This window comes from Mus caroli, chromosome 9 (genome assembly GCF_900094665.2).
Source record: "Mus caroli chromosome 9, CAROLI_EIJ_v1.1, whole genome shotgun sequence".
Classification (NCBI taxonomy): domain Eukaryota; kingdom Metazoa; phylum Chordata; class Mammalia; order Rodentia; family Muridae; genus Mus; species Mus caroli.
In genome coordinates, this window is record NC_034578.1 from 54,185,054 (window position 1) to 54,199,706 (window position 14,653).

Here is a 14,653-nt window from a genome sequence, read left to right on the forward strand (position 1 = left end):
AGTTCAAATCCCAGCAACCACATGGTGGCTCACAACCATCTGTAATGAAATCTGATGCCCTCTTCTGGAGTGTCTGAAGACAGCTACAGTGTACTCACATATAATAAATAAATAAATCTTTAAAAATAAATTTAAAAAGAAAAGCAGTCAGTGCCCTTAACTACTGAGCCATTTCTCCAGCCCTGGAAGCCTCTTTCTAAGGAGCACACTCAAGACCCCAAGTGTCATCCATCTTCAGTCCATCTTCCAGGGATGGGTATGCCTGTTATGCATGGGCTGTCATGAGATGTCATGTTCTACATGAAACTCAGCCATGGCACAGCACAGTGGAGAATTTTAGAGTTGTCTAATCACACTCTTTGCAGGCAGCTTGAAACATTGTTCCCATGGCTACCGCAAGCAGCAGGTTAATCACACACACTCTTAGCAGGCAGTTTTAAAAAGTTGTTCCCCTGGCTACCACAAGCAACAAACAAAGCTGAACCTTAGCATACTGACTATGGATTCAGCCTGGATACATCTAGCAGAAAACACAAGTAACTCGGGTTTGAATGGGAACAATCTTATTCCCACAGAACTAGACATCCAGGACAGGTGGATCAGCTCAGTGTCTTTAAGAAGGAAGGCAGTGGGGCTGGAGCAATGGCTGATCTTCCGTAGGACACCGATACACACAAAAGACGTAAAGGAACCTTAAAAGGATCTCCATATCATGATCCAGGTTAGAAACTTGTGTCTTCCAGCCTCAAGATCTGGATCACAGGTATGCCCTCCAATTCTGGATTATAGTTCATTCCAGATATCGTCAAGTTGACAACCAGGTAGAGCCACCACATCATTACATGCAAATTAGTATGCAAATTAAAACATGACAATGAGTATTGCTCCACAAAATTGACTCCTTTTAGACTAATTAAATCATAAGTAGTCATGGGGCTGGTGAGATGGCTCAGTGGGTAAGAGCACCCGACTGCTCTTCCGAAGGTCCAGAGTTCTAATCCCAGCAACCACATGGTGGCTCACAACCATCCGTAACGAGATCTGGCGCCCTCTTCTGGAGTGTCTGAAGACAGCTACAGTGTACTTACATGTAATAAATAAATAAATCTTTAAAAAAAATAAATAAATAATAAGTAGTCAAGACCATTTAAACTGTCCCCAAAAGACTTGGGACATCTCTGACCTCTGAGATTGTTATGCAACCTTTGTTGTGCCAGAAAGCATGCGTGAACCCCAAAGGACCACCAAGGAACCCATTCTGATAGAATCCCACTAGGGTCTCTTTATTGAAGTTCAAACTTGGGACACACCACCATCTCTAATGCAGTAGAATGGGAGACTGCAGCTCTGAGCCTAATTTCAGGCAAGCATTTATAGAGGCAAGAAGGGCACACATCTGATTGACGGGCCATTATGGCCTTTAACATAATTGGCTGGTGCTGGGAGCCAAACCATAAACTTAACTTCTGTTTTTCTCCTGATTGGTGGTTGTTAGGAAGTGATGTGTCAGGGGCAGGCTTATAACCTGGAGATGCAGATTTGTTGGGGAATAGCCTGGAAACTGGTGCTAGATGCAGGTTTTGTTGAGTGTGTCTTAGTTAAGGTTTTACTGCTGTGAACAGACACCATGACCAAGGCAACTCTTACAAGGACAACATTTAGTTGGAACTGGCTTACAGGTTGAGAGATTCAGCCCAGTATCAAGGCAGGAGCATGGCAGCATCCAAGCAGGCATGGTGCAGGAGAAGCTGAGAGGTCTTGTCTACATCTTCATCTGCAGACCTCTAAGAGAAGACTGACTTCCAGGCAGCTAGGACTAGGGTATTAAAGCCTACACCCCGGGCTGGAGAGATGGCTCAGTGGTTAAGAGCACTGGCTGCTCTTCCAGAGGTCCTGAGTTCATTTCCCAGCAACCACATGGTGGCTCACAACCATCTGTAATGGGATCCAATGACCTCTTCTGGTGTGTCTGAAGACAGCAACAGTGTACTCACATACTTTAAATAAATATTTAAAGCCCACACCCACAGTGACACACCTACTCCAACAAAACCACAAAGCCACACTCTGGCCCAAGCATATACAAACCATCACAGCAGGTAACTGGTGCTAGACTAGTTAACTTGAGTTCAACCTTAGGGCAGGTTTTCTAAGATGGAGTCTGAACCCAGAAGATCTGGTCTCTCACCTTCCTTCCTCAATGCATATACAGGACACTGAGCTACACAAGACTCCTTTGCCCCTCAACCTTTTCGTGACCAGCTTCACAATCCCTCACACCTTTAATCCCACAAAGGTCAGAAGAGGGCATCAGATCCCCTGAGACTGGACAGGTACAAGCTACCATGTGAGTTGTGGAAACTGTACTGAAGTCTTCTGCAATGCTTTTGCTCCAGTCTCCCAAGTTAAGATTTATAAAAATTTATAAAAATTATTGATAATGTCACAGAACTTGGTTATACTAACCAATACTTGCTCCATTACAAAATAAAATTTAGGCCGGGCGTGGTGGCGCACGCCTTTAATCCCAGCACTCGGGAGGCAGAGGCAGGTGGATTTCTGAGTTCGAGGCCAGCCTGGTCTACAAAGTGAGCTCCAGGACAGCCAGGGCTATACAGAGAAACCCTGTCTCGAAAAACAAAACAAAAACAAACAAACAAAATAAAATTTAGAAAGCTGGGGGGATATAATCAAAGTATATAATATATGTGAAATTATGAAAGAGTAAAACATTTTTGCTAGATGTGGTGGTTCATGCCGTTAGTCTCCACACTTGGGAGAGAGGGACAAGCGGGCCTCTGAATTTGAGGCCAGCCTAGTCTACAGAGCAAGTTCCAGGTCAGCCAGGGGTAAACAGAGAAACTGAAAGAACCTAGTGGGGAAACCCCCACTCAATTCCCATTTGGCGTGCACCCAAGAATCACGAACAGACGACCATCTTGATGTAAAAGCATGAGGTAGTTTAATGGCCGAGCTCCAGGTCGAAACATATCTCACACAGGAGACAGTGGTTTCGACCCGGAGGCTTGGAAGCTAGGGGTTTTTATAGAAAAGGGGTGGGGCTGGGGGAGGAATTGGCGCGGTTTCACATGATTGGTCCATTTAAACATTAGCAGCCTGTTAACATTTAACTTAGGTCAGAAGGGTGGGAGATAGGGAGGTGCCAGGCCAGTCCAGCATATCATTCTCTTTATCTTTATGGCTAAGCAGCCTCAGGAATGTCTTAATGACAGGCCTGCCCAGGCATGTCCTGGCCTGTTCTGCTATGTTCTCAGCCCAAGGTTTCAAAGCTCACAAACAACTCTTTGGGCTATTTGACATAAATTACATGAATCACAGGTCTCAAGTTTTATTTCCTTTCAAAACCATGTCTCGATAAAAACAAAACAAAACAAAATTTTATATCTGCCACAGCATGAGTGCTGAGGTCAGAGGTCAACTTGCAAGAGTCTCTTATCCCCTTTCACCATACGGGTCCCATGGATGGAACTCAGGTAACAGACTCCTGCAAAACCACACAAAATAAGTCAAAGTCAAACATTTTTATTAATTAAAAAAAAAAAAAAGAAGGAAGAAGTGGAGCCTACCCCTCCCCCCCCCAAGAGCCTGGGCAGGGCTTCATGATATCCTTCATGAGAGCATGTGACAAAAGCTACAGATGACACCCAAACCTGGACCAAAAGATGCCCTGGGCTTACAGTTTGGCTCTCATTCCCTTATCTGCTCTTCATCCTCAGCATCCAGGCTGTCAGAAGTCCAAGGTAACCCAAGCAGTAGGACTACATGCAAATTAGAAACTTCCAACCCTCAGCATCAGCCACCAGCCTTAACCAGCACTTAGATGATCATAGCTTCCAGCCTTGGCATCCTCTAGCTGAAATCTCAGATGTCATTTAGAAAAGACAAGTCACCCTCTCACCTGTGCACTGCCTAAATTCTCAGTCCACAGAACCTGCGACTATAACAGATGGTTGTTTTACACTGCTAAAATGTGAACAAAATGGCTTTTCTAGTTTGTTTCATTACCCTGAAATGTTATTAAGGTAAAAGTAACATGTAAGAGTTGTAAATATAAATCAGGCAGTGGTGGCGCACGCCTTTAATCCCAGCACTAAAGAGGCAGAGGCAGGTGGGTTTCTGAGTTCGAAGCCAGCCTTGTCTACATAGCAAGTTCCAGGACAGTCAGGGTTATGTGTAGCTTTGGTATGGGTAAACATTACAAACAAACATGAAACTGTCTCTCTCACACACACAGCCCTTGAATTTTTGCTTCTTTTCTAAAAATACTGGAAAAATACTCTTCTAAAAGTACTTAGCTCGCCTGCAGGCAAATGATTTATCGCTGAGCCATACCCTCCGCCCTTCATCTGCTCCTTGGGGCTGGATTCCATTTGTCTACAATCCCAGTGAGAATCTGTTGCTGCTTCACAGCTGCCCCTCCTTGAGGCTAGGATGATAGGAGATGGCAACGTTCCATTATAACTCGATAGCTGGAGGTTAGCTCAGTGGTAGCGAACTTGCCTAATATGTAAGGCTACAGGTTCGATCCCCAGTGCCACAAGAAAAATAAAGACACTCAAGGCTGAATGTGTGAGGAAATAGTTAGGGCCAGAAGATGGGGAAAGCACTGTAAAATGTTGTATTCTAGACATGACATGTCTAGAATGGATGTCCATCATGAATGATGGACAGTCTGCAGCTGTGACCACTTGTACAGGACCTGCATAACAAAGAGAGGGCAGGTGAGATGGCTCAGCAGGGCTTCTAGTTTGCTTCTCTGTGGCTGTGATGAACACCATGACCTAAAGCAATGTGGGGAGGAACGAGTGTATTTGGCTTACATGTCTGGGTCACAGTTCACCAGGAAGGAAATAGGCAGCACATAGACAGGGACCCTGGAGGAGCACTGCTTTCTGGCTTGCTCCCCAGAGTTTACTCAGCTTGTTTGCTTATACCACCCGGACCGCCTGCCTAGATACAACAGCATCCACAGACGGCTGGCACCTCCTACATCAATCACTAATTAACAAAATGCCCCAGACCAATCTCATGGAGCCAATTCCCAGGTGACTCTAGGTGCTGCCAACCTGACGAAGGCACAGTGGGTAAAGGCATTTGCTACTGAGCCTGAGTTGGATTCCTGGGACCCATGTGATCAAAGGACTGAACTGATTTTCATGGGTTGTCCTTTGACCTCCACAAAGGTGTAGTCATACACACAAACACCCTCCACACACACACACACACACACACACACTTACACACAAATGAACTTAAACCGGGCGTGGTGGCGCACGCCTTTAATCNCAGCACTCGGGAGGCAGAGGCAGGTGGATTTCTGAGTTCGAGGCCAGCCTGGTCTACAAAGTGAGTTCCAGGACAGCCAGGGCTATACAGAGAAACCCTGTCTCGAAAAAAAACAAAAACAAAAACAAAAAAACAAATGAACTTAAAACAAAACATAACAGGGTACTGGGCAGTGGTGGCATGCATGCCTTTAGTCCCAGCACTCAGGAGGCAGAGGCAGGTGGACCTCTGGATTTGAGAACAGCTTGGTCTACAGATCAAGTTCCAGGACAGCCAGAGCTGGAGAAACCCTGTCTCAAAAAACAAACAAACAAACAAAATACCAGTGCCAGAAGGTTGGTTCCACAATTAAGGGCAAATGCTATGGAAGCCTGGTGGCCAGCCTGAGTCAGATTGTTAGAGCCCTGGGACCCACTAATGGTGGAAGGACAGAACCTATTCCACAGAGCTGTCCTCTGACCCCCACATGCACATACATCATACTGAACACATACGCTCAATAATAGAAGGTAAAAAAAATTAAAACCAAACCATTTCTATCTGTCCTGAGGTGGGGAGGGGGTCACTGGGCAGATCATTAATCAGCAAGCCTGGGTCATTTGGGGGCAGAGAGAATTCTTCCAGCAATTCTGCAAACAAAATATGTTCTTTCCCATTGTTCAAATATATAAAATATGCTTTCTGCCAGAATAGGTCAAGGTGCTTGGTGATTTTCTTCAGAGCAGTAGGTTTGATTAACACCATTTTTCACTCAAGAGAAGGAAATACAATTAATACCTGCTGGCGACTGGGGACACTCATTGTCATAGAGGGAATCTGACGGAGGATCTTCCTGAACTGGGAGGAGCCCAGCTTCATCTAGCTTGGTTTTGGGATTCTGTTTTGGGATGGCAGGGTGCAAGATGGGGCTGTCGGGGATGGTTTATGAAAGAGCTGTTTCCACTCTCAGTATCCAAGAGACAGGGGCAACTGTAATGAAGAGAGGTGACCTCCATGAGGGAGATTTTTTTTTTTTTGCAGGTGTCTTTCCAGTACAGCAGACCCTAAGGGTCTGTGCAGCAATGAAATGACATTGTTTATCAGGAGCCCGACTCTACAGGATGTGAAAGAGAACGCTATCCAGCGAGCCTTCAGAAAAGCTGATTCTGCCACTCTCCACTGAAATGAAGCAGAAAATGTTCAATCACGCAATCAAAATAAAAGCACTGGGCCTGCATTCCAGCCTGTAAACAGCAGCTGGGCCCAAGGCACTCGGCGCCCAAGGGAGCTAGGCACCCCGCTAAGCCTTACCTTCTCACGCCCCACCCCTGCCTTAAAACAAAACGAAACAACAGCAAATGTATTTCAGGCTTGCTTACAAGCATCACCGTTCCATAGCTAAGCCTTGGGCCAGCAGTGTAGTCTATCTGAGAAGAGTATTCTGGCCTAGGTGCTAGGGGGATACTGTAATTGTCTCCATTTGGGGCTTTGTTTTTTTAATATTTTTAATATTTAATGTTTCTCTTGAAATTTTTTTAATGTACATTGGTGTTTTGACTGCATGCATGTCTGTGTGAGGGTGTCGGGTCCCCTGGAACTGAGATTAGAGATAGCTGGGAGCTGCTATGTGGGAACTGAACCCAGCCCATGCTTTCAACCACTGAGCCATCTCTCCAGCCCCTGCTTTTAATTTTTAAATGTACTTTATTTGTTTCTATTTTGTGTATGAATGTTTCCCCAGTATGTGTGTCTGTGTACCCTGTGTGCATCTTCAGAAGCCAGAAGATGGCGTTGGATCTCTTAGGGCTAGAGCTATAGACAGAGACGAAAGTGAGCTGCCATGTAGGTGCTGGAAATGGAGCCCAGGTTCTCTGTTAAATGACACTGGTAAATCGATAGAATTCTATTATCTGTAATCCTACTGAGCCCAGCAAAATTCACCACTTCGGTGTCTATGAAAATAATCTCTGTATGTTAGGAAGCAAATCCAGCCCTCCTGATTCAGGGCTGGTGCCCTTGGCTTCCACAGACTAATCCCTGCTTCCCTTCCTTCTTAAATCTGCTCCTCAGACATTCAGATCTGTTGGTATTTCGGAATATCCGCAAATTCTTTGTACTTTCCCTTCAAGAAGGGAGCTAAGTCCCCTTAAATGTGGGCTACGACGCCCTGTAACTAAGCAATAGATACTGCCTCTGCCCACCACCCCGGCCCCTCTGTGTGTGTGTGTGTCCACTCTTCTCATCATGTGGGGGCCAGCGAAGGGGATAGGGACCTCTAACCAACACACAGGAGATAAGCTTGGGAGCTGGGGCTCCACCTGGTCCACACCCTGACTGCAGCCTCTGGAGAGAACCCGAGTAAAGAGGTTTAATCCTTTCAAGCTGGACTTGGACTTATGACTTTCAGAATCTGCAATGCTGATGGTTTTAAGCTGTTAAATTGGGGGCAACCTTTTTATGCAATAGCAGATAGCCAGTCCATTCCCTTCACCATGAAAACCTTCTCTCTCCACAAAGACAACCCATATCTTTCTTTAAAAAAGAAAAAACTAACTGGGTGTGGGACATGTGCCTTTAATCCTAGCCTTCAGGAAGCAGAGGCAGAAGCCTCTATGAATTAAGACCAGCCTGATCTACATAGAGAGTTCCAGGACAGCCAGAATTACATAAAAAGATCCTGTCTCAAAGAAATTATTTTATTTTTAATTACGTGTGTGTGTGTGTGTGTGTGTGTGTGTGTGTGTGTNGTGTGTGTGTGTGTGTGTGTGTGTGTGTGTGTGTGTGTGTGTGTGTGTGTGTGTGTGTGTGTGTGTGTGTGTGTGCGCGCACATGCAGGTAAGTGTTCACAGAGGCTTTAGATCCTCTGAAGCTAGCGTCACAGGTAGTATGAGCCCCTTGACACGGATGCTGGGATCCAAACTCAAATCTTCCGGAAGAGCATCAAGTGCTCTTAACCGAGCCATCTTTCCAGCACCCACTCTTGCTTGTTTTGAGACTGGGTCTGGTGTACCCCAGATTTCCAAGCCTGGCCTCCCCACTGCCGGTTCTCTGGCCTTCTCTCCAGAATTACAGGCATGGGTGGCTCAAGTCATGTAAGTCTTGGAGGGGGCAAGCAATGGCTCAGTGGGTAAAGGGCTTGCCAGCAAGCCTGTTGATCTGTAAGAGTTCGATCCACATAGCAGGAAGAGAGAGTCAAATCCTGCAGATGTATTTACCCATGGAAGAAGAGCTTCAGGAGGTATGGACAGCATATTCTGGTGATTGCAGCCATCGATCTGGAGGCTAAAAGGAGGGTTTTGAGTTTCAGGCCAGTGAGGACTTCAAAAATGAGACCTTTTTTAAAAATAAATATTCCTTTTCTTCTTTTTTTTTTTTTTCTGAAGATAGGTTTTTCACTGGTTAGACCTGGCTAGACCTGGCTGGCCAGCCAAGCTGGCCTTGAACTCACAGAGATCTACCTGCCTCTGCTTCACTAGTGTCTCCTTTCCTTCCTGCTCCAGGAGGCTGCTGGTAAGAGCCTTTGCAGAGCACAGGCAGGTTCTCTGTAAACTGATGCATCTAAGGCTCTCCCCACCTCTGTCTCTCTCCACCCATCATCATTGTCGCTTTGTTTCCTCTCATCAGCCTTTACTCTTTTTTTTTTTTTAATCTGATGTCTCACGTAGCCCAGGATAGCTGTGCTGCTAAGGAAGACCTTGAACTTCTGATCCTCCCACCTCTCACCCCTCCTTTTGCAATCTTACATTTTTATTTTAATCACAACTTAGGAAAAGAAATAACAGCTACTGTGTCCCAGGAACTCAGGGGCACAGTGAGCAGGTTACTATAATTACCCTCCTTTTACAGGTGACAAACTAGGGCACAAGGGTTAAGTCAATTGTCCAAGGTCACAAGAAGCAGAAAGAGGCTAATGAAGCCGGGACTGCCGGGTCAGTACCTCAATTACACAGGCTCCTCCAAGACTTTACGCTCACTTAATTCCCTATCCGTATTCTGTAATCCTTGCCTTAAAGAGAGCAACAAAATCTGGATGTGGCTACAGAGGTAACAGATGCCAGTGTGCAGTTTTCTTGTAAGTATTTAAAAATACATTTACATATGCAAACGTATCCGCAGGGTTTGGCGGGCAACCAGCTTTTTCAGCATACAGTCCTAGCTGCCTTTCTAACCGTGATGTTGTGTGCAGCAAAGATAGTAAGTACCTTTGCTTACCCACTTTCCCCACGTTGAACCTTCTTCCTCCTCCCGCTATCATCTGTCCCCTTTCGGAAGGTTCCTACCTATCTCGCACGATTTCTCCTCTGGCCTTCTTCCCATCCTGGTATCGCTTCTCATATACCCTTCCTCTTCATCCTCCTCACTTAATCTCCTTCCTTCCAGCCTCCTGCCTTTCTCCCCTCTCTGACACCACGGCTTCTTCACGGTCCAACCGGTTTCTTCGGCTCACCGCCTCTCTGCCAGTTCTGGGCTTTCAGGCTGCCAGCATCGTGCTGTCCCCACATCCTTTCCCCCATCACCTCCCCACTGCCACCCCTCCCGGGCCGGGAGGGAGCGCACAGCCGGCGGGCGATGGAGAGAGCTGACAGCGTAATGAATGGCTTCAGCTGTAATTAGCGACCCCGCGGCTAATCACGATGTGCATTTACATTTTAAGTGCTGCTGAGGGAGCGGGAAAGGAAGCGACGCGCGGGCGGGGAACCGGGCCTTTTCTGCGTTCTCCCTCCACAGGAAAATAAAATGAATGGGAGAGTCTCTGGCAGAGGGTAGTGGTACTGGGAGAGGGTGGCGGTGTCCTTGAGGGCCAGCTTGGGTAGAGGCACAACCATCCACTCCTTATGGAACAAACCTGCTGCCCCAGATCTTCCAAATTGTAGTGTACGGCCTACATGATTTCCAAGTTGTTTAGCCCAGGCTTGCATACTCCGGGGAACGCAGAGCTCCCTTCTTTTCCAACCAGCACATTCCTACATAGCTTCTAGTCTTTCTGGAACTTTTTCTCAGGTCAATCCAAAACTGCCGACTTTAAGTCCACCACTTGCCTGAGTACACTCAGTCGTGGTGTCTTCCCAAGGTTGGGCCTCCAGAGCCTGCTTCTCCCTGTGAAATCTACAAGAATTAGATCCAGGGCAGAGTCTCAGTTCGGGGCACACTCCTGGAGTGTGAGCAGGAGATTGGAGCCAGTCACTCACACTTGAGGTAAAAATAAAAAATAAAAAGTCCAGGTGCTGCAGTCACACTCCAAGAAGAGATGAGATATAAGCTCGGTGTTCTGAGCTGAGGGGCTGAGAATTGTCACCAATAGCAAAGAGGAAGAGGAGGGCCGGGCAGCTCTACCCTTAGATTGAAGCTATGCTCATCCAAACACCATCTTGCTGATACTTTGAGAACACTGTTCCTTACAGTCCTCAGTCTTCCTTCCCTGTGCTTCCCAGGTCTGTCTGGCTCCCTCCCTACCTTTCCACGGAAGCGGGATTGAATACTGAGGATGTGGCCCCAGGCCAGGGTCACTCCTTATTAAACAGTCTTGCTTTGATCAGACCTCATCTTTCTACTGCCCACCTCACCTCACATTAGAGCCCGAGTCTCTGCTCAGATTCAGTGGAGTTCCCAGAGTTTGCAAGTACCCCCACACACACATTCTGCCAAGACACTCCACCCTGCCTCCCACCTCTTAAAACCTGTCTTCTCTCAGTCTCCTTTTAACAAAAACAACCCTCTGAATTTCTAGAGGCCAAGGCTGACTGGCAAGGAATTCCACCTGGAATTGGAAGTCAGGAATCCGCGTTAGCTCGAGCTGAGCCACGCGCATAAAAATGTATGCAGCTCCAGTAAAGGACTTTCAGGCATGAATATAAGAATTTAACGCCTTGGAAGAAATGGTCTCCTGCTCCCCATTCACTTTAGGCTGGCCCAACGGATCACTTCCTGCATTTCAGAGGTGCATAGGTGCCGGGAGCCTGGAGGTATGGTCAGGAGGAGCAAAGCTTAAAGTCTCTCTAAGCAGCTACGCAAGGACCAGGCCACGATGTAGCGGTCCCAGCCCAGGGAAGGCGCTGCGTGCAGCCGCAGCCAACGCCTCCCACACTCTGCTGACCATGCACTAGTTGCCCTTGACGCAAAAATATAGGAAGAGGACGGGAGGGAGGTCCCTGGAGGGGTGGAGTAGCGAAGCCCCAAAAGGTGGCTTGGAGATCTCTTACCTAGGAGGGGTCTAGGGATGCCCTTGCGCTGGAACCCCGCAGGGCTCAGGGACCAGGCTTGAGTCGGCTTTGTACCTTAAGCATAGTATTTATTTAGGTTGTTCCTGCATAAGGTCTGGTTCATGGAGAACAGATGGTGACTTCGGAGAACTTCGCCTCTCAAATCACCCCTGGCTCTGTGACCCCAGCCGTTGAGCTCCAGCGCTGGATCCCAAAGGCTGGAGGGGCTGGGACAAGTCTCGCAGAGTTGGGGCGGGGCCTGGGCGAAGGGGCGGGTCCTATCTGGCTCCCAGGCGGAGCTTCTGCTAAAGGCGCGGAGCACAAGGTGCTGAGGGCGCAGAGTAGAACAGCTCTACCCTGTAGAAGTCTGGGCTGAAGACTGCACGTTCCCAGCCCACCCTCCAACCTTCACTTGGCGCCGGCACCCCTATCCCTGTCAGCTCTCGCCCAGCACGACCCGCGGCCATGCAGCCCCGGGCTTGAGGCGGCCCCATGGCAAAACCTGCGATCCCAGCGACGACGGCGCATGGAGAACTTCCGTAAGGTGCGCTCGGAGGAGGCGCCGGCGGGGGACGGTGATGAGGGTGGCAGCCCGAACTCTGGCCCTTTTGCAGATCTGGCACCCGGTGCTGTACACATGCGGGTCAAGGAGGGCAGCAAGATCCGCAACCTACTGGCCTTCGCCACCGCCAGCATGGCGCAGCCAGCCACGCGCGCCATCGTTTTCAGTGGCTGCGGCCGGGCCACCACCAAGACCGTCACGTGCGCCGAGATTCTCAAGCGCCGCCTGGCGGGCTTACACCAGGTCACGCGGCTGCGCTACCGGAGCGTGCGCGAGGTGTGGCAGAGCCTCCCGCCTGGGCCCACACCGGGTCAGACGCCCAGCGATCCGGCCGCCAGTCTCAGTGTACTTAAGAATGTACCCAGCCTCGCCATCCTACTTTCAAAGGACGCACTGGATCCACGACAACTTGGCTACCAGCCTCCGAACCTCAGTCCTGGTCCTTCGTCCCCTCCTACGGTGTCGACGTCCAAGAGGAGCCTGGGGGAATCTGCTGCTGAAGAAGGCACCGCTAAGCGGTCTCAGCTTGAGCCAGAGGCTGAGAATGAGGACAGGACTGCCTGAGAATTCTCGCCTCTGAGCCACCTAGACCGACTGAATCTTATATCTTCAACACTCCTGCATCCACACGCACCTTTCATACCTGTGTTTTAAGGGGCCCATGTTCCTGGACACCGGTCCTCAGAATGACAGCGCGGATCCCAAGGCAACAGGAGGGGGAGCTCAGGAATGAGAAGAGAGGATCCTTGAAGTCCAAGGAAACTTTGTGGGTCATGTTGCCAGAAGCCACAGAACACCACCCACACCTTTGCTAGGCCGTCTTTTTTAGGGAAGCATGGTGGGTAGTGGGACTCTTGAGCTTTCTTGGGGACCCAGACGTTAAAAGCACCCAGTATGCATGGATGCTGACAGTTGAGGCTTTAAAAATCATCTTTGCTGTTAACTGAGAGCGGAAGCTACGGAGCTGATTCCTTGAGGGTGGCCAAGTTGAAAATGTCCGGACCCTATTCTGCCCCCCACCCCAGCAATTCCCTTTTAGCATCCCTCCCCACCCCCCTTGCATGGTGGCTGAGAGGGGACTCAGGACAAAACCTGCCATGCTTCCTCCCCGAGTCCTGCTGGAGTCTTGCTTCCAATAAAACAAACGTGAAAATGGCTCTGTCCCCAGTTTTGTTCTTTTTTTCTTTTTCCTTACCCACTCGCCTGTGCAGAGACCACTTTGGCATGCTTGCCTTCAGCCCTTTTGGCCTTTGGAGTCTTCAAGGTCAGACACAGAGACTGGGGCAGTGTCAAAATGTTGAAAGAGGGACTTGTGGTGGAGGGGGCCGGGGGTCTATGTCACTGTTGTATCACCACAAGGGAAAGGAAGCAGTTTTGCTGCTTCTCTGGGAGGAGAAGGAGGGGGAGCATTGATGAGCTGGAGGCGGCAGCCTGCCAAGGCCGGCGGACCATGCTAAGGTTCTAACCTTGCCCGCTCCGCGCAGTAGACATTCTTACCCAGAGGCAGGCACAAAGCCCCAAGAGTAGGAGCTCCCCTTCACTGCCCTCTCTCTGCAAAAGGACAGCACACCCTTGGGAGAGGGGGAGGAGAGAGACAGCACAAATCCACTGCTGGAAATTACTATTCAGCAGAGAAGCTTGGGCTGTGAATCACTGCGGGCTCCCTGATAAGCCGCTGCCTCCAGCCCTGCACAGCTGTGTGTGGAGAGATAACAGCCTCAGATGCCTCTCAGCCCAAGTCCAAATCTGGAGGGGGCGGGGGTGTTGCTGTGTGCTGGGGAGCTGTGCAGCGTACAGCTCAGAATCTTCAGAGCAGATGCTACCCCATGGAACTCAGCACTTCTGGAAAGGAGATGGGAGAGAATAAATGTGTAAGTCACTTTGCCTGTAGAACCTTGAAATAAATCCTACTGGTGAGGATGTGGGTTTCTGCAGCTGATGGAGGGGCGCCTTGAGGGAAGCCTCTTCTCTCTTCCCAACATCTCTGCTTATGTTTTGGATCAGTGACTCTTGTCATCCCGACACCTTTCACCTCCCACCCCACCTTCCTGACTTAATTATTTATTTTTAGGGGAGGTCTTGCCATGTAGTGCAGGCTGGACAAGAACTGATCCTCCTGCCCCAGCCTCCCAAATGCTGGGATTACAGGTGTGTAATTTGTCCAGCTCTATTTCTTGTTCTTGAGGAATCCCTAGGGAGAGCCAGGGGATCTAGATGTGTTTGTTGGCCTGATGTGGAGTAAGTAAGATGCATGGAAGGACTGAAGACTCACCCAGGGATATAACTCAGCAGGGAGAACATTTGCCCAGCATGTATAAACTCTGGTTTTTGACTCCCAGCACCAAGTAAACTTGTCATGGTGGTGCATCCCTGTACTACCTAAATCTAGAGGCAGAAACAGGAATACAAGAAATTAAAGATCGGGCTGGAGAGATGGCGGTTAAGAGCACTGACTGCTCTTCCGAAGGTCCTGAGTTCAAATCCCAGCAACCATATGGTGGCTCACAACCATCTGCAATGGGCTCTGATGCCCTCTTCTGGTGTGTCTGAAGATAGCTACAGTGTACTTACATATAAATAAAATAAATCTAAAAAAAAAAAAAAA

General features: G+C 48.7%; 1 protein-coding gene across 1 annotated transcript; it reads left to right on the forward strand.

Moving 5' to 3' along the window:
* The first annotated feature begins 11,740 nt into the window (after positions 1 to 11,740).
* Positions 11,741 to 13,204, forward strand: Rpp25 (ribonuclease P and MRP subunit p25). The gene has a single exon (XM_021171682.2). The coding sequence runs from the start codon at positions 12,013 to 12,015 to the stop codon at positions 12,610 to 12,612; it is 600 nt and encodes a 199-aa protein (XP_021027341.1). The 5' UTR covers positions 11,741 to 12,012; the 3' UTR covers positions 12,613 to 13,204.
* Positions 13,205 to 14,653: the final 1,449 nt, after the last annotated feature.